The 22,032-nt window shown below is 48.4% G+C and overlaps 1 protein-coding gene across 5 annotated transcripts in view; it reads right to left on the reverse strand.

The window, feature by feature from the left end:
• The window catches only part of MCF2L2 (MCF.2 cell line derived transforming sequence-like 2), a 302,991-nt gene that overhangs the window by 222,496 nt on the left and 58,463 nt on the right, over positions 1-22,032 (reverse strand). For all 5 annotated transcript variants that reach the window (XM_050964264.1, XM_050964267.1, XM_050964266.1 and 2 more), the window contains exon 2: positions 7,374-7,457. In XM_050964264.1, the coding sequence (XP_050820221.1) occupies positions 7,374-7,457 (84 nt within the window). The remainder of the gene's footprint in view (positions 1-7,373; positions 7,458-22,032) is intronic.

The raw sequence follows: 22,032 nt of genomic DNA on the forward strand, positions 1-22,032 counted from the left end.
CTTCGTCGGATGCATGTCATGCATTCGCCCACGAAAGCTCATGCTTTAAAACATCTGTTAGTCCATAAGGTGCCACAGGATTCTTTGCTGCTTTTACAGATTCAGACTAACACCGCTACCCCTCTGATACTTGACCCAAGGAAAGTTGTTCCTGCTGAACTGTACTCACCTGTGTACGTTTGTGTTCACGTCACCTCTAGTGGCTGCCGCCTACAAAGAGATATCTAAGACTATACCCTTGCTGGTATAAATCACCATAGACTCTGTGACTTCAACAGATAGACCAATTTATATGAGCTGTGGATCTGACCCATAAGGCTTGAGACTACTATAGGTAATAGAGAGATTCTCTTTTAGTGCAAAAGACAGGAGTCTGCAATTTTGGAGAAGGTCTGAATTGTTTCCCTGCTGATGGCTAGTCAGCCAAGAAATTGGTACACCAGAGCATTTGGAAGCAGGAAATACTGTAAACCTCAGGAGATTTCCAGTCTGAAAGCAGACAACATCAAAACTCTGAACCATTTGTGGTTCCCCTATCATTAATGAAAAGCAGCACGTTGGTAGGAAAAATGAGTGAGGTCACCTAAGTAAGTATTACTTTAACAACAGAATGGGGGAAAAGAGCTCTCAGACCGGTTTTTACTGGATGAAAAACGATCGCTTGGCGGGATGAAAAGGAGGGTTGTATTTACATAGAGAAATGCACCTTTGAGAATCTGGCCACTTTTATCTAGGTGCCTAACTGTGGATTTGAGAGCCTGGCCCTGGGCACCCAGGTTTGAAAATCATAGAATATCAGCGTTGGAAGGGACCTCAGGAGGTCATCTAGTCCAACCTCCTGCTCAAAGCAAGACCAACCACTAACTAAATCATCCCAGCCAGGGCTTTGTCAAGCCTGACCTTATAAATCTCTAAGGATGGAGATTCCACCTCCTCCCTAGGTAACCCATTCCAGTGCTTCACCACCCTCCTAGTTAAAAAGGTTTTCCTAATAGCCAACCTAAACCTCCCCCACTGCAACTTGAGACCACTACTCCTTGTTTTGTCATCTGCAACCACAGAGACAGCCTAGATCCATCCTCTTTGACACCCCTTTCAAGTAGTTGAAAGCAGCTATCAAATCCCCCCTCATTCTTTTCTTCTGCAAACTAAATAATCCCAATTCCCTCAGCATCTCCTCATAAGTCATGTGCTCCAGCCTCCTAATCATTTTTGTTGCCCTTCGCTGGACTCTTTCCAATTTTTCCACATCCTTCTTGTAGTGTGGGGCCCAAAACTGGACACAGTATTCCAGCTGAGGCCTCACCAATGTTCAATAGAGGGGAATGATCACATCCCTTGATCTGCTGGCAATGCTCCTACTTATACAGCCCAAAATGCCATTAGCCTTCTTGGCAACAAGGGCACACCGTTGATTCATATCCAGCTTTTTGTCCACTGTAACCCCAAGTCCTTTTCTGCAGAACTGCTGCCTAACCATTTGGTCCCTAGTCTGTAGCAGTGAATGGGATTCTTCCAGCCTAAGTGCAGGACTCTGCACTTGAACTTCATCAGATTTCTTTTGGTACAATCCTCTAATTTATCTAGGTCCCTCTGTATCTTATCTCTACCCTCCAGCGTATCTACCACTCCTCCCAGTTTACTGTTATCTGCAAACTTGCTGAGAGTGCAGTCCACGCCATCCTCCAGATCATTAAATGATGATATTGAACACAACCGGCCCCAGGACTGACCCTTGGGGCACTCCGCTTGATACCGGCTGCCAACTAGACATAGAGCCATTGATCACTACCCACTGAGCCCGATGATCTAGCAAGTTTTCTATCCGCCTTATAGTCCATTCATCCAGCCCATACTTCTTTAACTTGCTGGCAATGTTGAGGTAAGTGTCAAATCCTTGCAAAGAAAACTTACATGCTATGAACCAGGCATAAACTGATGTCTGTATGAGTCTTCCGACAGTTCTGTAATGATGGCTTGGAGCAGTGTGAACTGCCCATTTATCTCACTGGGGTGCTGCTGACTCTAGAATTTAATGAGGATAGCTGGTAAGTGATCTGCAGATGGATGCGTTTCTGACTTTTTGTTATGATCATGCAAGAAAACCTGGTAAACTCTCCCCCCATCCCCATGTTATTGTGAACATTCACACATTGATTGAAGAACTGGTATGGTGGACCTTTAACAAAGCCATCCTTTCTCCAAAATGCTCGTTAGTTATTTGAGTTAGATAGCTGTTAAACAACCCCCCACCCCATGATTTAAAATAGTCTGGCTTAAAAATCCTTGCCACTTTTAGTTGCTCCCAAGAGCAAAGGAATGAAATTGTATATTAGAATTGACTTCTGCTGAAGGTTCAGAAAAAAGGCATTGCTTGCTCTGACTGGTGTAGCTGATAAGAAATATTTGAAATGTACTCTGACACCGGCTGAGTACCTCCTCTGACACTCTTGGCCCCGCTCCAAAAGGTGTGGTGCAAATAGGGTGACCAAGTGTCCGGTTTTCAACCAGAATGCTTGCTCAAAAAGGGACCCTGGCGTAACCGGTCAACACCACCGAGCGGGTTGTTAGAATTCTAGTCGGCAGTGCTGCAGAGCTAAGGCAAGCTAGTCCTTACCTGTCCTGGCTCCGCACTGCGCCCCAGAAGCAGCCAGCAGCTCTGACTCCTAAGTGGGGAGGCCATGGGGCTCCGCATGCTGCCCCCGCCCCCTGCACCGGCTCCACACTCCCATTGGCTGGGAACTGTGGCCAATGGGAGCTGCAGGGGCAGCGCCTGTGGGCAAAAGCAGTGTGCAGAGCCACCTGCCATACCTCCGCCTAAGAGGCAGACCTATTGGCTGCTTCTACAGTGCACAGTGCCAGAAAAGCCAGACAGCCTGCGTTAGCCCCATTCGCTGCTGACCAGGAGCCACCTGAGGTAAGCCTGCTCCCCAACCCTGAGCCCCAAATCCCTACCTCAGAGCGCCCCCTCCACCAAAATGCTTCATCCCCAGCCCCATCCCAGAGCCTGTACCCACTGCTTGGAGCAGTGTGAACTGCCCAATTTATCTCATTGGGGTGCTGCTGTACCCAGAGCCTGTACCCCCTCCTGCACCCCATCCCCCTGACCTAGCCCTGACCCCCCTCCAAACCTGGAGCCCCTTCCTGTACCCCAAGCCCCTCATCCCCAGCCCCACCCTAGAGCCTGCACCCCTAGATGGAGCCCTCACCCCCTGCACCCTAACCCTCTGTCCCAGCCCATAGCCCCCTCCCACACTCTGAACCCCTCTGCCCCACCTCTCATCCTGTTGCCCCCTCCTGCACCCGAAACCCTTCCCCATCCCCACTCCAGAGCCCTGCACCCTCAGATGAAGCCCTCACCCCCTCCTGCACCCCAACCCTCTGGACCCTGTCCCAGCCCAGTGAAAGTGAGTGAGTGTGGGGGAGAGCAAGCCACAGAGCAGGGGGCAGGGCTTTGGTGAAGGGGACGGGGCTAGTGTGTTCGGTTTTGTGCAATTAGAAAGTTGGCAACCCTAGGTGGAGAGCAGAGCTGAGACCAGCTGAGTGCCCGCTGCATAGGAGTGGCTGGTCAGACCCATGGCTCTGAGCCTACAAAGCAGTCACTGATCGGGGGCAGGAGCACTGTGGGACTGCCCTGAGTGGACTAAGTTCAGGGTTGCAGTTGCTGCATCAGGATTTGTCATCTACGCTGACCCTGCAATAGTAGACAACATGGTGCGTGGAGCAATTGCAAGCGCATTGGGGTGTGTGGGTGAAAGCCGGTGCACAGATGCAGGCACTTTTATGTGTGGACTTATGTGGGATAAGAGGGAAGGTCCTCTCATGGATCAGTAACGGATTTGCCAGACGCTGGGAATGGACAACAGGGGATGGATCACTGATTGCCTGTTCTGTTCATTCCCTCTGGGGCACCTAGCATTGGCCACTGTGGGAAAACAGGATACTGGGCTAGATGGACCATTGGTCTGACTCAGTATGGCTGTTCTGATGGGCGTGTGTTGTGTAGTTTGTTAGGCACGATAGGGGGATGCAACAGTATTGGCAACCCCAGAACGAGCTAATGCAGAAGAGGAGTGAAGGAGCCAATTCACTCGTCACACCATCTTTGGCCTGCCTGCGGACTGAAGATAGTTATCAGTGGTGAATGTGGGATGAACACTGGGAATCAGACAGAACTCTTTGAACCAGCCGGTCTCCCATGGAGATAAGATCTAACCATCACTCAATGACACCATTTAAATCATGAGCAAAAGCCAAAGTCTGGAGTGCGGAGAATTGTTTTAAAAAAGCTGCTGCGGCTGTCACCACCAGACAACCACCACCAACTCCCTTGGCTCTCAGTCATGGCCAGGCTGTTTCTCACATCAACATGCAGTACCGTATATTTCACACTGAAACAGGTCGCTGTGGTGAGGGTTGGACCAAACAAGTTTATAGTTACAGAGCTGGGCTCACGGATACCTGGCTTCTCTCTTCCCCAAAGCACAGACAAACTGACTGCTCCACAGCCTCATAACACTGTCAGCTGGAGTGCAAAGACTCTGCCCTCTGCTTAATCCAGCCTGGTCTAGAGCCAGTCGGTCGCTGTTTGATGAACAAGGCTCTTCTTCAACCAGCCCTGTAGTGGGGGGGGGGTCTCTGCATGGCTCTGGTCCATCCTCAGGGCAGGGGGCTCTGTCCTCTGGACAAGAACGGACTGGGAGGGTGGCTTTAGCCCCTGCAAACCTGCCTTTGGGCATGGAAAGAAGCAGGCAAAGGAAGTCCCTAACTACAGGACTTGGAGTGGAGGTTCTGGGGAGAGGTTACAGGGCCCGACGTTGCCTATGTTGCCCTGTACAACAACTGCAGGTACACCCCTACCCTGATATAACGCTGTCCTCGGGAGGCAAAAAAATCTTACCGTGTTATAGGTGAAACCATGTTATATCGAACTTGCTTTGGTCCTCTGGAGTGTGCCCCCCCCCGAGCACCGCTTTACCGCGTTATATCCAAATTTGTGTTATATTAGGTCGTGTTATATCAAGGTAGAGGTGTACTACAATTACCTGCTGGGGGAACTCTTTGGCGCCTTTGCCCATTGACAACTCCAGAGAGGTCAGCTGACTCCAGTGTTGGGAGCAAAGGATGGGGGTGCTTTTGACTCACTGGTTCTCTTCCCGATTATCACTCAAGAAAGGAAACCCAAACACCCATGCAGAGATGACCATAGGGCACTGCCACCTCCTGGCATCACTTTCCAGCAACCTCTCCCCCATATATGGCAGCAGAGGATGTGCCTGGATCTCCACCTCTGGGGAAGAGATGGGGCTGGGCACAAAAGAGAGGCAGTACCTGTAGAGTGGGCCTGAGTCAAGGTTTGTCCCTATGGGACTTGCACGCATGCACCTACTTCCCCCCCAGAACATCTTGGGAAGTTACCCAGAAAGCTCCAGAGACTCCTGGCTCTGAAAAGCACTGAGATACAGCACTGCAACGGCAGCACAGGCTCAAATTATCTGGTTGCAGTACATTAATCTCTTGCTAAACTCATCTACCCAGAAGAGTAGAAACATTTCTGCAACCTGCATTTCCTACCTGTATCTTAGCCGGATTCTTCTTGTTGCACGATTTTAACTTTCTGTCATTGTAACAATTATCCGTGTTTCTGTCTGTAGATTATTAAAGAATTTTTTTTTAAATCCTGTTAACTTCATCATCATTGCCCACATTTTAGAAATGGGAAAACTGAGCCTCAAATACAGAGTGACATATCCAAGGTGTAACAGCAGCATCAGAACTCAAACTTAAGATTCCTGATTCCAAAAAACTCAGTCAAACCTACCAGACTTCCTAGACACATTGTTTAGGGCTGTTTGATCCAGCAAGGTGCCGAGTAAGGCTGGCTGGAAAACAAGAATTCCATTTTGTGACAACTTCAAGGTTTCCGAATTTGTTTTCATTCTGCATTGGAACAAAACCAAGATCTCTTGAAATGTTTCATGAAAAAAATTAAAAAAAAATAGCCTGTGGTTAAAGTATTCATCAAGTCTCCACTCCACCGGAGTCTCTCTGGCCCAACACATATTTCATAAGTCCCTGCTCTCAATCAAGCAGATCAGAGCCTTGAACCTAGGTCACCCACATCCCACCTAGTGATCTAACCACTGGGCTACAGATGAGTCTGAGATGGGCCTCTCTCATACGTATTTTGAACATAAATTCCATCCTGGGCAACTGAAACCAAAACATTTCGGTTTTGGCAAATAGACATTTCCAACAAAAAGCATTTTGTCAAGAAATTCCCAACCTGCCCTTGTGCTGAGCGCCCTCAGGTTCATGCCTCTCACTGGAATTGCTCAGCACCCTGCAGAACAGGGCTCTGAACTTTTCTGAGCCTCGGTTTGGTAAGCCAGAAGAGGTGGTATTTCCCTACTACTTGAGAGAGGCAGTGCTAAATCGTAAGAATGCTCATCATTTGCACTGATAGGACACCCTCAACAGGCCGATCTGCACGAACAGAGCTGGATGAATCCTACGAAGTGCAAGAACATTCGTTTGAATAAAAGACAAACTTGCTGTAACGCTTTCATTCTGGGCTTGAGAACATTCAGAAAAGTGAATTTTTGTTTGGAGAAAGAGAAAGTGCCTTAAATTTGAGGATCTAAAAGCATATTACAGTTATGAATGAGTTAAACCTCAGGCAGGGAAGTAAAATCTCCATTTTATCAATGAGGAAACAGGCAGAGAGGTTAAGTGACTTGCCAAAGGTCATACAGGCAGTCAACGGCACAGACAATTCAAGAATCCATACCATAATTCTTAGTCCTCTGCTGTAGACAAAATATTGATGCTAAACTGTTGGTTACTTAACTAAGTAAACATTTAAAGATCAACTAGCTCTCTTAGGAATCACGTCCTTTTGGTGTTTCTGTAAAGTGTCATGCAAACCTCTGGAGCAATGTAAGAAATACACAATCATCACAAATCATTTGAAAAGATGATAGTCTTATATTTCAAGTGAATCATTCCTAAAACAAAACCGGTTGGAGGATGGACACATCAAGCTCCCAAACCAAATACATCATGTGAAAAATACACACACACACTCTTCTTGAAATATAAATAAATGCTACTTTAGTTTTTCACCTTCTAAATCTAATTGATATCTAATTGATTTAGGGGGGAACCGTTGCCTGAAAATCAAGAACTATGAGGTGGTGTTTATCAATGCCACATACTACCAAGGTTTAGTATTAACCATCCCGCCCATGGACAATATTAAAAAGGTTGTTGCAACTGCAATGCAGAGCTGGGAGGATGCGGAACAGCCAATGTGGCAAATCTCAGCAAGTTTCCCAAGGAATCCAAGAACACAATTTAAATTCAGTCCTTACCTGACAGGATGGCAAATTGCCTGTGGAGCTGCTCGATTATATCCACTGCGACCAACGGCCTTATCTCCTGCTGCATGATTTCATCTGTACAAGTGAAAAGAGAAACCCTCATTGAGTTAACCAGACCCTTCACTAGAGCTCCATTAGAACCCAGCAAGACAAAGGATGTTCTCAGAGGTTAAGAGCCTGGCATGAGCATTGGCTCAGATCTTATCATATGACTCTTCGCAGTGGAGGAGCTTATGATACAGAAAGTCCCGTCTCCAACCCAGTTACTTAATCTATTGTCCTGTGTTTGCAGAGAGCGCTTTTCATAAAGCGACTCCAATAGATTTAGCAGAGCTTGTCACAAGTTTGCTCAAGACGATGGGCCTCTCCTTGCAACTTCATGTTCCATATTAAGCCACTGCATCTGGGCTCCCAGATAAAGCTGCTTTTCAGTCCTTTGAAACAGTGATGGCTTTTTTAGATACAGTACCATGTTCCACCCCGCTTCCCTCTGCACTCCACAGAAGGGCTTTTTGAGTAACTGACCAGCCTCCTTCCCCCCCTCCCTGCCCCGCTTCCTTTGCTGATGCTTTTTTCGCAACAAGAAAATACATAGCAAAAGGAGGAAATAAGGAATCATGGGGCTTTCTTCTCACCAGAACAAAGCCTGCTCTTTTGAAGTTGAGATTTAAAAGTAGCTAAAGACAGCAAGGGGGAGGGCGCAACATGCTGAAGATTCTAACTGGATGCATTTAGTGGTCAGGAACCACAATCTTACATGGAATTTCTTAGATTCTTTCCTCTCCAGAATGTGGGGCCTCAGTGGCTTTTTTCAGCTTGAATCTGAAATGGTTTATTTACAGGGGGATAAATCAGAGTCTCTTAACGTTTGCCAGCCAGGTCCCATTGTGCTAGGTTCTGTACAAACATATAGTAGGAGACAGTCCCTGCCCCGCTGAGTGTACAATAGAAATAGACAAAACAAAGAATGAAGGAAGGAAGCACAATATCCCCATTTTACAGATGGGGAACTGAGGTCCAGAGAGACTAAGTGACTCGACAAAATCACATAGGGCCTGCATGGCAGAGCGCCGAATTAAACCTATTTCTCCAATGTCTCAATCTACTGCCTTAACCACAAGTCCATCTTTCCTCTCAATATGCAGGCATTAGAATGTCAGAACTTCCGGCGCCATCTATAATCGGAGGCACACTTGCCAAGACGCTCATAGTGACTCATCTCAGCAGCTTTCCAAAAACGCTGGGATTATGGTGCTAGTCTTTAAACTGAGCAACCTCAACTGGTAAAACATCCTGCCTCCCCTCGTTCTCTGCAAACATGTGTGTCTGGCCTGTTTTCAGCAGATCAGTTGATCCCAGTGAATCCTGCCAAAGCTTTAAGACAGGCTAACTGGAGGGCGCTAGGGTCATTGCCCTCTTACAAAAAGAATGTGATGATGAGTAAATATATGCAGAGAATGCTGAGTAGCTTCTGCTCCATGCATCAAATGCAAAGAAAAAAAATCCATACAACAGAACACTCTCTCTCTAGGGACACGATCGTGCACACCCTCACCCACAAGAACCAGGGTCTGCAGAACTGGGCCTCTACACAGTCACATAAATTAGTCAAGGGGGCCATGATGTTAAATTAACCCCCCACTGACGATCTCCATTTGGCCCAATCATTGACAATGGCTGCTGAGTGCTGCTATCCTCATTTCTGTGGTTACTTAGGTATTCCTCTCACTGAAAAAGCAAAGACTTAGAAAAGTCCCAGGATACAGACCTTCTGGCTACAGGCAGACAGGAGGTTTAGTATGATGATGGATCTCTCCTTTACAATTACTTCCCAGAACTGTGTTTTGGGCTAGATCCCATCGTCATGGAAACTCGCCAGCTCACATGAAGACCCTCGCTGGAGCAGCGCTTGTAGTCAAACAGGGAGATGGGAGAACAGGCTGCCTCCATGGACAGAAGCTTGGCACTGTGCCATGGCTGACCAGGCAGCTAAAGGGCAGCTAACACTGCAGAGAATTGGGACCTCCGAGAAATATGAAAAAATTTGGTCAAACTTTTTAGAAATCTGATTAATTCCAAGTGAATGGAAACAGACAGGTCACTCTCCTTTCCCCCTGCACCCTGGGCCCCTCTTCCTTCCCCCTTTCCTCCCATTCTTTTCCTTTTTTTGTTCTTTTCGTCTTTTTTCCAAAAACAAGGAGAGCTCAATAAAATATAAATTAAAGAAAAGTCGGGGGTGGGGGTCTCCTCAGAACAGCCGGGGTCACGCTAGCAAGGGAGCAGAAAGTCAATCACAGGGAGAGGAGGGCTGGTGCAGGGAGTAAAAAAAAAATCAGTGTTGCTGAAAGGTGGCAGGCTTGAGATTAGCTGCCCTGTATTTATTCAAAAGGACACAGCTTGGGCAGTGGCAATCTAAGGTTCCACACCAAGTGACCCTGCTAGTGGGCCACAACTCTACCTAGCAGGGATATCCCGAGAGTGGATCAGCCCCTCTGAGCGGTCAGCGAATAGCCCCTCTGCTGAGTCTGGTAACAAGAGTTGGTGGGTTGCAAATACCCATTGACTTCAAAAGGCGCAGGATGGGATCCTCCAACCATGCAATGTCCTCCCTGGGCCAAGCGTTAGGGACAGACGCTATGTGGAACAACATTAAACTGAACTGTAGTGCTTATATAACTGGGCACGTGAGCCAACAAGGGGCTCTGCAGGCGCCTCCCATCACACACACAGCTTTGCCAGCTCTTGCTGCTGCAGGATGCCAGTTTCCTAGGCTACATTTAGCCCTGGTGTAAGTGGGCACAACTCCTGGCAGCCACTGGGCGTCTCACGCGCTGATGCCGAGGTTTACTTTGGCTGCCGTTAGTCCAAATCATCGTGGGAGGAGCTCAGCTTTATGAAATACTTCCCTTCAGATTTAGCAGCCACACCAGCTGTTAGACAAGATCATTATAGCTTGCAGGCACTGCCAGCTGGCTTTCCGGTTAGCCTTAGCGAACAGGGCTCATCAGAATGTCTGTGACACAGTGGGGAGGTGGAAGGGTGGGAGAGAAGAGGGGACAAGAAAGAACTTACAAAAATGTATCAAAATCATCATTAAAACCTTGAGTACAAAACACAGTTTTAATCTATTTTGAAAAGTACGACAAACTAGCTCTTTGCGGCCGGGATTGTCCTTCAGTTCTGTTTGCACAGCGCTGGTACAGGGGCCCATGGTCTAGGACTGGGGCCCCTAGACACTGCCATAATACAAACAATTTTGGAAAAACCCTCTCTCCCCCACCAGCTCCATCCTTGGTCTTGAGGATCTGCCTCCTGGTGAGATTTAAAAACCAAAGAAATCAATACATCTGGAGTGAAGGACAGCAGCTGAGGCCATCCATGATTGATGGGTACATTTCCATTCTGTTTACACAACCAATTAGCAATGTTATCAACCCCTGCAGCTCCTCTGGCACTGGGCACTGTGGATGGCTGGAAGAAAATCGGGAGATGGTGCTAATGAATGATTGTGGAACCAGCGTCCACCAACAGAGTGGCTAGTTCAAGTGAGGCACGTGGGGCAGGTGAGGGGAGCTGTTTTACTCTACTGCCCAGAGGCCTCACCCAAGATCAGGGCCCCAGACACACTGTAAGAGACAGTCCCTGTCCCAAAGAGCTTACAGTCTACACAGAGAAGACACTGAGGGTGGGAAGGAACACAGAGGGGCGAGGAGTCTTGCTCAAGGTCACACAGCTGGGAAGCGAACCCAGGTCTCTTCCTGTGTCAGCTGGCAGAATCTTGCCTTTAGGATGCCGACTGAGGCACCCTGCACCATTGAATCACCCCTTGACCTGAGGCTGGTGAGGCTGGGTTGATTCTGTGTCCCACATCTCCACATGGTATTACAGCAAAGCAGTTTGTGGCTTTTCTTAAGCCTGGAGTCTAGTCGTAGGGATAGCACTGTGGAAGCCAGGACCATCCTACTCAATGGGGTTGGGTGGGAACTGCCTTGGCACTGATGACAACCAGCTAAATTGCCACAGCCTCTGCAAGTGGAGACGGCAACGTGGGTTGACTCCACTGTATAACAGAGGTGTTCATAGTTTGGCACCAGATTATTTGGGTTCATCCCCGCGCCCCATACAGACATCAAACACAGCCTTCGAGCAAACTCACGCATTAGCTTTGTAGAGCGCAGAGCAGCAGGGTTTCCCTTCTCTCAGTGACAAAGGGTGCTGCCCTGAACAGCCAAGCTAGACTCTCTCTTCCATCAAAACACGCCTCCCACGTGGTTTGGGGTTTAAGACACTTTTTAGCCCCAGCTCTAGACTGCCTTGTCACTGTCAAGTGAAAGGAAATTACTCCTGCTCAGCATTGCTGCAAAGCCTTGCCTCAGCGGTTCCACTGCGCATAAAGAATTTATAAAGCCATTGAAGCAGGAGGACTGAAGCCCAGGTCTCCCACCTCCCGTGAGTTACTGTAACCAGCCAGCTATAGAGCCACTTGCTCTTGGTCTGTCTCTTCAGCCCAATGACTCTTTCAGGAATATGCATTTTGCTGCCCTTGGGAAAGCGTTGCCCAAATTTGGCCACGTTACCAGCCAGGCTCACACCTGCCCATTACAGACTTGTTAGCGTTTAGCCTTTACATTCTCCAAACAGTCCGTCCGCACTGAGCATGTTCCCTCCTCTCGTGGCTCCGACTTGTGACCATACACTGTCCGCACACAGTGACTGGGCATATTCTGTTTTAGGGCTGCGGGGACGGAGCAGGACTGTCCTTTCAATTGATCTTCCCATCTGTGGGAGCCACTATGGTTACAAGCACCAGAATTGAGAGCAGGGACTTTGTCTCTCCTATGCTTTCAGTGATCCCCTGCTGGTGCCCAGGTGGCACGGAGAAAAAGCAGGAAACAGCCTGACTCAGATGCAGGAGAGCGAGGAACCCACAGGTGAGGTGCGGTCGGGGGAGATCTGAGAGGGTGAGGAGCAGGAGTTAGGGACAGGACATGAAAATAGGAGTGGAATGGTGGGGAGGAAGCAGGAGTCAGGAATGGGGAAAAGGCCGGAGCCAGGAAGTTCTCAAAAACATGAAAATGGCTTTAAAATTATAATAAAATTTGAGGTTTCAGAGTAGCAGTCATGTTAGTATGGCACCATCTGGTTTTTAAACTTTTAAGATGCCGGTTTTCAAACTTTTCTCTGCAACCACAAAGGGTAGAAACTTCCTTTTCAAACAAAAGCTGAGATTCTCAGTTAATCAACTGATTCCAAGAACTGAAGCTTTAAGAAAAGTTTCAAGTCTCATGAGAAATCTCATATGGACTATAAGGAAAAATCTCATATGGACTATAAGGAAAAATCTCACCTAGTCAGTAGCATTGACAAGACCTAGGTCCTTAGCAAGCCTCATTTCTATGACTTCATTTTGTCCTTTCCCACAAAAATCCATTAGTGCGCAAAAGAACCTCAAAACCAGAAAAATTCTATTTTAAAAAACAAACACGTATAAAGCAACTATAAGAGGGAAAACCAAACCAAACCAAGGCTGGTTAGCATTAGTCATGCATTTTACAAGTTTGCCAACACAATGAAGGCAAATCATTTGTTGTTTTTTTAATAATCTCCAGTACCCTGGAGCAACAGTAGCAGAGTCTGTTGTATTAGCGATGGGAGTGATGTTTGAGCTCATGTAATCTGCCCACCAAAGCCTAGCTAGACTCATGGGAAGTGAGTAGTTCTGATTAACTCTGCCACAGACGATGCCCAAACCTATGCCTTGTTTTCACAACAGTGTCACCAAGCTGAGCGCTTTCCATACGAAATCAAGAGCAATAGTGAAGTTCCTAGAAGATTTCGTGGAGACTCTGAGACTTCCTTCTTTTGGGGGTCAAAATTCTGTTTGGAGGAAGGTTCTCATTTTTATTTGTTTGTAAGATTTTATTCATTTATTGCATTTTATTCTCTCATCTCACATTACCATTAGAGATGCCCCCCCAATTAATGTGGAGGTGCCAAAGTGGGTTTTGGTGATGACACATCTCTGATCATGGTTGAGAAATTAAGGGGAACTTTGAAGTTAGACCCTGATTGGTTTGGGGACATAAGAGACCCTTGAACCACCAAAGGTTTGGAGAAGCTTGTCCGCATATTTTGAAGTCTGTGCCCAGGGACTGCTGATCTCTCTCTACCTGGGATCATTTAATCCAATCTTTGCTTGACCATTTGCTGGTGGAGCTGTGCACCCCGTTGCTCTGAGGCTGGACTCTGGAATATAAATCAGGCTGACTGATTTCGGTTTCTTTTATGAATAACTAAACCATGCTGGTTTCGCTTCTATTGTAACCACAGCATCCTAAAACCTTGAGGAGGAAACATACCAAAAGAAAGACTTAGGTTTTTCTTAGGACGTGTGCTCATTGGGGAAGGAATTTCCCTCCTTAGGTTTGTCCCAGGCATAGTACACGGAGACCTTCAAGGCTAGGTCCCCTAAGTGCTACCACAGTATCAAATAAATTCAGAGCAGCTGACCTGCTTCAGTGGCTCAGTAAAAAGATATGGTGATGAGTTCCAGAACAATCTCTGAACATCCTATGCCCACTATGTATGTGAGTAAATGACAACATGAGGTGCTCTTCAGGGGAAAATGGGCCCTTGGGCCATTGATTTGTGAGGATTAGGGGGTGATGAGGGTCTCTGGAGCAGGGGCTGAAGAATTTGGGGGTACTGCTGTACTGTTGCAGTGTGAATCTCAGTTGCACAGCATAGTGCAAGCTGGGAAGGGGCATATAGTAAAAGTGGGATTGAAGAATGGGTCTGATCAGACCCTCAAAATAAGTGACAAATTCTTCATCTAAAACAAAACCCTGTGGATGAGTTTGCTGGAATGAAAACAAAAATCAGATTTCTGCACCATGCAAAGTGTTGACTGGTTTTTTTGGGAGGAGAAAGAAAACAATGTGTAGGCTTGGAAGGGGATAGCAAATGGTGTGGCTAGCTATGCCATTGCTGCAAAGCTATGGGAATCCCACAGGGCACAGCTGAGGTTTTCTGGGTGCTAGCAAGGACTCTTCGGTAGCTACAAATGTCTGCACTCAATTGTGGTGGTGCTGATGCTTTTTCAGACTGCTCTGGTTTTAAAGTAGAGTGGTTGTAAATGGGTAGCAACCACAAGGTGACTTTCCTTCTGGTGGCGGGTGCTGCCTTCAGAGATGTCTCGTCAGCCACAGAGCAGGTGCAGCACGGGCAGCAGCAGTGCAAGTGTCCACCATTTTGCTCTGCTCCTCGGTGCTTCATCCCTGCCTGGCAGGGACAGAGTTAGGTTCAGCTGTCTGCCCTTGCAGCCGTTGGCCTCTCTCAGACTGTTAGCATCTAATTTAAAAGCCTGTTCCCCAAGGGAGCGTCCTGAGATGTAATTGTGAGGGACACAGGAGTCATTCGGTCTCATCCCAGCAGATTTCACTACAACACAGACTGTAGATTGCAGCACACGCAGGCCTTTCTTCCCCATTGTCTTGTGCTGCTTTTACACAGCTCCACCAGTATAGAAGGACTGTACAAGTTAGCAGATCTGGCCACTGGTGACTTCCTGGTAGTGAAGGTTGCCAGGTATACAGTTTTTGACCGGAGTGCCTGGTCGAAAAGAGACCCTGGCGGCTCCAGTCTCCACTGCTGACTGGGCTGTTAGAAGTCCGGTCGGCAGCACAGTGAGGCTAAGGGAGGCTCCCTACCTGGCTCCGTGTGGCTCCCCAGAAGCAGAGACACGTTCCTCAGCGCCTAGGCAGAGGTGCCGGCTCTGCACCTCCCATTGGCCAGCCAGTGGGAGTTGGGGGGGCAGCGCCTGCAGGTGGAGGCAGCATGCACCATGCAGAGCCACTTAGCTGCGCCTTCAGCTCAGAGGCGAGGGATGTGTCAACTTAGGCAACTCCCTGGAAGCGGTAAGTGCTGCCCAGAGCCCGTACCCAAACTCCCACATGCAGCCTGCACTCTGCTCCTGCTTTTTCACCCAGCCCCCATCCCAGCCTTGAGCCCCCTCCCGCACCCAAACTCTCTCTTGGAGCCTGCACCCTGCTCCCCCTCCTTCACTTTAACCCCCTATCCCAGCCGAGCCCCCTCCTGCACACAAACTCCCTCCCAGAGCCTGCACCCCACCCCCTGCCCCAACTCTGAACCCCCTCCCACACTCCAAACCCCTTGGCCCCAGCTCGGAGCCCATTCCCGTACCCTGAACTCAGGGGGTGGGGCAAGGGTGTTTAGTTTTGTGAGATTAGAAAGTTGGCTACCCTGTGGGTAGTGCAGGAGGATTCTCCAGGGGGTGCAGTATTGGTTTAATGAGTCTCTACCCCCCTCCACAGCAGTCCCAGCTCAGGCGAGAGGTGGGGGGCAGACTGCATGTGCAGAGCACTGCTGCTCTCGGGGTGTACTCAGCTACTGGAATGTCCACTTTGGGGCAGTGGCAACCAAGCATCTGTTAAAGTGTTCTCAGTCAGCTCTGATTTATGTCAGGTGAGACTGGCCCTACTCCCTGGGTTCCTACACGGGGCAGATCTCAACCAAAGCCCATCCCACATCAATGGAAAATCCAAGACCATGGCAAATCCAGTCATTAGGACATTGACACCTAACAGCCAATGACCCAGAGGTAGATGGATTTCCCCACCTCTCAGCAGGGAAGCTGAGCAAGGACCCCAGCTTGAGAACAAAATATTCAAGAGCTGTGAGGTGAGGAATAGGAGTTGGCTGCTGGAAAGAGTCAGGACTCTCACCTGGGAAATGACCAAGGAGGTCAGACAGAGAGAGACACAAGGTCTTTACAGAGAGTTCACTACAGCTTGGCTGGGCTCTGGGTTAACCAGAATGGACTTAGACTATGTTTTAACCTTCACTTCTCCTAAGGATTCCTAGGCTGTTTTCCAATAAACTGATAAGCTCGACTGCTTTTGACAATGCTGCCCGAGCGTCACTGCGAATACTTGGTGAGGTGCATTAAACCCTGAACAGTGGGCAAGTCTCTACCGGGAGGCTACCTCGCCTGGACTCCCTGAAGAGAGTTTATGGCGTGAAGCGGGGATGTTGGAGCTGCAGACGTTCAGTCAAAGGAAGTAGTGAGGCCACATGGCCTACCCTGGAGAAAGGGTGAGACCCCTTGCAGGTCTGGCACCTTGAAGGGGTTCCTCCAAGCAACGGTTCCAAATCTGGGGGCATTGCACAACACTGGGGATCCGAGACAACCACACCTACATGTTTATCTGGGAATCTAGCCTTTCGGCCCCATAGAAACGTCGGACTCAGTGAGTCTGATTCTCCTCTTACACCACTGGGAGAGCAGAGTTACTCCAGCAGAGCCACTAGACCAACACCAACATAAGACTGGCATAAGTCAACAGAATCAGGCGCCATAAATTAGTTCTGCATGCGCGCACACACACACTTTTTTCTTCTGTAAAAATAAAAGCAATGACCATACCCCTCTGTCTAGCCCTGCTCCTCTTTTTGATTCCCTAGGGCAGAAGTTGCAGGGATACAAACTCATCTCTAAAAGGGAAAACTGCTCAGTCACGCTTTGTGATTCCTAAAGGAAGTTAGTCAGACATGGTTCTTGGTGGTGGGTTTTTTTTTTCCCTTTTAATCATGGTGCTACATTTCTGATTGGGATACTTGCACGCTCTCTCTCCTGGCAGGTTTGGAGCAGAGCCCGCAAAAACCAGCTCCTATATGAGTGGCACCATCAACTGCTGATTACAAACATCATCTTGTTCCCCTTGCCCCACCCTTCGCTGAGCAAAGCTGAATTAGTTTATATGCTAATGACAACGAATGGTTTCCAAATGAGTGTCTGAAAGGCGAGCTGCCAGAGTGAAAGACCCGACTGCCTAGCAGAATGACACAGCAGAGCCTTATTGCTTAATGAAAGACACTGAGGCAACCAGCCATAACAGGACACTGGGGTTTCTTTGTTAATTAGTGACTGGCCACTACCACTGCCCTTAATCTTGGACTCACGGGTTACAAATTTCCAGTGCAAAGTTCATCCCCTCCTTAATGAGGGTGGAAAGACGCCTCTTGCATTTATATCATGTTATGCGGGTGTGGGGGGAGGCAGGCACCCTGAGGGCGAAAGAAAACCTTTGTCAAACTCAAGAAGGATGTCACCCTAATTCCCACTCGCCTTGTCCACGATCTGAGTAGAGATCAGCCTTCTGCTCTCGAGCCAGCACAAACCTGTGATTCTAATCGGAGTGTAAAATTAAGATAAACACAGTGGGGAAAAAAAAACAAAACAAAAGAGGCAGGGATGTGTGCAGGGTCAGAGATTTCATCAGAAACACGTGGACTGAAAGGTTAATGTGGGACTTAAAAAAAACTGAAGTACAATTAAGATACAGGCCCCGAGTTTTCAAGGCCACTGCTCGCTTGTAGTTCCCAATTAACTTTGGTCAGGAGGTGCAGGTGTCCAGCCCCTTTGGAAATAAATCAAATCAATCACACTCTATTTAGCCTGCAAAGAGAAAATAAAATGAAACATTTTTTGAAATAAAAACCATCTGCTCAATTCATGAACAAATTTTCTTTTGCCTTGTTTCAAAGGATTCAGGCATCTGAAACATCATAGTTAAGATTTTCAAAGCAGGCTAAGGGATTTTAGGCATGCATCTTCCATTAATTGTAACAGAAGATATCAATCTAACCCCCCCCCCCATGTACTGTAAACAAACCAGTTCCCCTCCCACCCACCCCCATCTATAAATGCACCTTGGATTAGTAAACCAGAAAGATGTGTTTTATAGCCCTGTTTATGCTCTTTGTTTACTGTTTGCAACTCTCTCAGACCATGAAAATCAACAAGAGCAGTTCCACTTGTTCGTCCATTGAATCACTGATGTCATTTTCTCTTACAGGTTCCCCAGGCTGCAGTATTTGGGTTGCAAATGCTGCAAGGGAATATTTATTTTCGAAAAAGCAACTTCCATCATGAATGTTTTTTTTAATAATTTCGTGGGAGCATGGTAGGATGCGGATAGTGTAAAAGCTTCTATTTTCAAAATAATTCTCAGCCCCTTTCAAATCCTGGTTTTGTTGCTAGGACAGAATGGACCAATCTAGAGGTTTAGGAGCAACACCTCCATGGGCTGTAATGCAGCAGGAAAGCAGGTGTTAGGCTAGGACGGGGTGGGCAAACTACGGCCCACGGGACTGTCTTGCCTGGCGCCCAAGCTCCTGGCCCGGGAGGCTCACCGTCCCCCCTTCCCCCTGCATTCTCAGCTTGCTCGCTCCGCTGCCAGCGCAATGCTCTGGGTGGTGGGGTTGAGAGCTCCTGGGGCAGCGCAGCTGCAGAGTCCGGCCTGAGCCGGTGCTCTGAGCTGTGTGGTGGTGGTGGCGGCAGCGGCGTGGCCCAGCACGAACTGGGCGGCATGGCTATAGCGCTGCCAACCAATGGTACTCCAGGCAGCGCGGTAAGGGGGCAGGGAGGGTTGGCGGTAAGGGGGCAGGGGAGTTCGGGGTGGTGGTCAGGAGGCGGCGGGTGTGGATAGGGGTCAGGATGGGGAATAGGGGGTGGAATGGGGGCAGGAGTCCCAGGGGGGCAGTCAGGAAGGAGGGGGGGTTGGATGGGGCGGCAGAGGTTCTGGGGGCAGACAGGGGACATGGAGAAGGGGTGTTGGATGGGGCAGGGGTCCCAGGGTGGGGGCATCAGGAATGAGAGGAGGGGTTGGATGGGGTGGCCGGGGGTGATCAGGGGACAGGGAGCGAGGGAGTGTGGATGGGGCAAGGGTCCCCAGGGGGAGGCAAGATAGGAGGTGGGGGCTGGGCCACAACCCCCTCCCCGAACCAGCCCTCCGTACAATTTCCAAAACCCAATGCAGCCCTCAGGCCAAAAAGTTTGCCCGCCCCTGGGCTAGGAGGATTAAAGGCCTGGTGCTACAGTCCTTCCTCAGACCAAATTCCTATTTACTTGAAGGATGCATTGCAGATGCACTTATAGTCCCTTGGGGAGCAGAGGCAGCCAGAGGATAGTGTGAATGGGATTTCTACTGTAGCACCCTCCATCATGGGACGGAACCAAGGCAGTCTTGCAGGTGGCACCCTACGACACCCATGAAACAGAAGGAAAAGGTTAAAAGGAAAAAAAGCTTCTGATTATTCAGAAAATTGTGTCCCGGAATGACTACGTGAGCAGGAGCTGAACTAATGCCCACGCAGATCTTTCATCACCAGGCAAATCCTCTCTGAAGTTTCTTCTCCCTGTCATGCTAAATCCGGACCAGCGTTTCAATCACTGGGAGCAGCTAATGATTAACATGGAGCTTTGCCTCGGCTCCTGTCGTGGGAGGATCTGTGAACGTTTCTTCCCAGCCAGAAGCTTTCAGCAGAGATTGTTCAAGTTACATTTGGTTCATTTCACCATGTGGTCTGCTTTGCTGGCTCAGGAGCCTCATGTTGTTCATTTTTAGCTCTAAATGACAGAGGCACAGAAGTCAGAGATGAAAGTGACCTACGTGGCGGTTGTGTTTTTCCATGCTCAAAGAGCAGCCATAGTCTTCAGTTTGAATGACTTAACATGGAGTGTGTCTAGTCTAACCAGTGACCAGAGACACACCCAACTCCTGAATATTAAGCAATAAACTACTGCATGACCTATCTGGACATCCCTCGTTTTAAGTTCCTTGTATTACATACCCTGGTCCACTCTGGTAACGGGAGGATCAAGAGATCTACACGCTCAGCTCAACCCCACAAAAGGAAACAGGAAGGAGCAAGAGTGAGTCTCCATGAGGGAGAACACTAGGTTGGTCTCCTCTGTTATCTGAGTTGCATCTGTTCTGCCTCACAAAATGGCAGCTGACAGCAGATGTCCAGGAATTTGATGGTGCAGAATACAGCAAATTATATCAGTTGGATGGTGTCCCTAGCCTTTGTTTGCCAGAAAGTGGGAATGGGTGACAGGGGATGGATCACTTGAGGATTACCTGTTCTGTTCATTCCCTCTGGGGCACCTGATGTAACACCAGAGGCGGCAGGCAGGATCAAACCAGGGACCTCTGGAGCTTAGTTCACAAGCCTCTACAGCAGTGGTCCCCAACCTTTTTCGTCTGGCGGGCGCCGGACAACGGGCCACCGAGGACCATGGCCAGTGGACAAGCGTCTTCCAAAATGCTACAGAGAAGCAGCAACATCAAGAGGCATCACTGCTGAAATGCCGCCGAAAATCAATGGCATTTCGGCGGTGAAGCCCCTTGACGTTGCCGCTTTTCGGTGGCATTTCAGCGGATGCTAGTCCATGGGCGCAGATAGATGCCCCAGCTGGTGCCATGGCACCCATGGGCACTGCATTGGGGACCACTGCTCTACAGGATGAGCTAAAAGCCAACTGACTGTTAGCTAAGGCTCTCGCTAAGTGGTCTTGGTGCCACTAGATGGGACACACCACTACACACAGAAGGTGTGTGGGTTACACTGGATTGGCCACTGTCGGAAGACAGGATATTGGGCTAGGGTGGGATGTCTAGCTGCCATATGACTTGGTCCTGTTAGCTGAGCAACTACGGGTTGAGAACTTTGGATAAAACGTACTACGGCGGTGCAAAGCACTGCCATTAGTGTCAGCCTCCAGGGAAGGAATTTGAATTCTTTCCAGGCACAAGGATGACCATTATGGCTTGGGTCACTGAAGGTGAGAGGAACAGCGAGGAAAAAACGATTGTCCCCAGCGTAACGAAGTCCTTGCTTCCCACGCACAGGAGCCAGGTAACTTGTCACAGCAAACTGCAGCCATGCATTTTCACAGAGGTAGCTTGTTTTGATCAGGCCTGCTTCCCCTACTACCTATGTGTTTGTGTTTCCACTGAGATGGGATGGAGCCAGAAAATCTGGATCCAAACCCAAACTTCACCCTCCCACCCCCGAGTTCAGGGGTGTTTGGATCATGTCTCAAACGTGTGCTAAATTTTAAGCACAAATGTAGTTGTGCTGAAGCCAAAGGAAACGCTCACACACTCAAAGTTAAGTGGATATTTAAATAAATTCACTAGTACAAGTTTTGAAGACGTCAGGGATGGCCAGGAAGCTCCGATCTGGTATGAGATCCAGACCCAAAACTGTCCTGAAAGAGGGGGGCAGATCCAGAGTTCTAGTTCAGGCTCCTCTATCATTTTAATAAATCAGTGAAATATTTATTCTTGGGTCATATGCCAATGTAAAGTAGGTGAACAGACTGGAAAGGCGGGCTGACTGATGCAGACTTTGGCAAAGCAGATCATTACTGCTGCTATATACACAGTACTACTGCTAGTGTGCACTCTTCCCTGGTTGTTTTAGTGCTGCATGCCAGTTGCAAGAAAACTTTGGCACAGACCTCTCTTTAGTGGGAAGGAAATGCTGGGGTCATTTTTTCCAGTCTAACCATCTCTAGTGAAATGGTCTGTCGATGTCTGGCTTTTTAAAGAAGAAAAATTTGGAAGCCCTCAGTAAATCAAATTCATTCCTCCAGACACAGGAGGCTTCTGGAAAGAAAGTGAAAATAAATCTTATTCCTTTTTTTGCTAGAGAGTTTGTGTCTTTAGGACTTGCAAAAATAATTTCGCTTCTGAATTTGGGCCAGGAGGCCATATGAACTTAAATATGCACCTGGAGTCTTAGATTAGTCCTGTCACAACTCAGTTCAGACAAGAGTTGC

Source organism: Gopherus flavomarginatus, chromosome 8 (assembly GCF_025201925.1).
Source record: "Gopherus flavomarginatus isolate rGopFla2 chromosome 8, rGopFla2.mat.asm, whole genome shotgun sequence".
NCBI classification, from domain to species: Eukaryota; Metazoa; Chordata; order Testudines; family Testudinidae; genus Gopherus; species Gopherus flavomarginatus.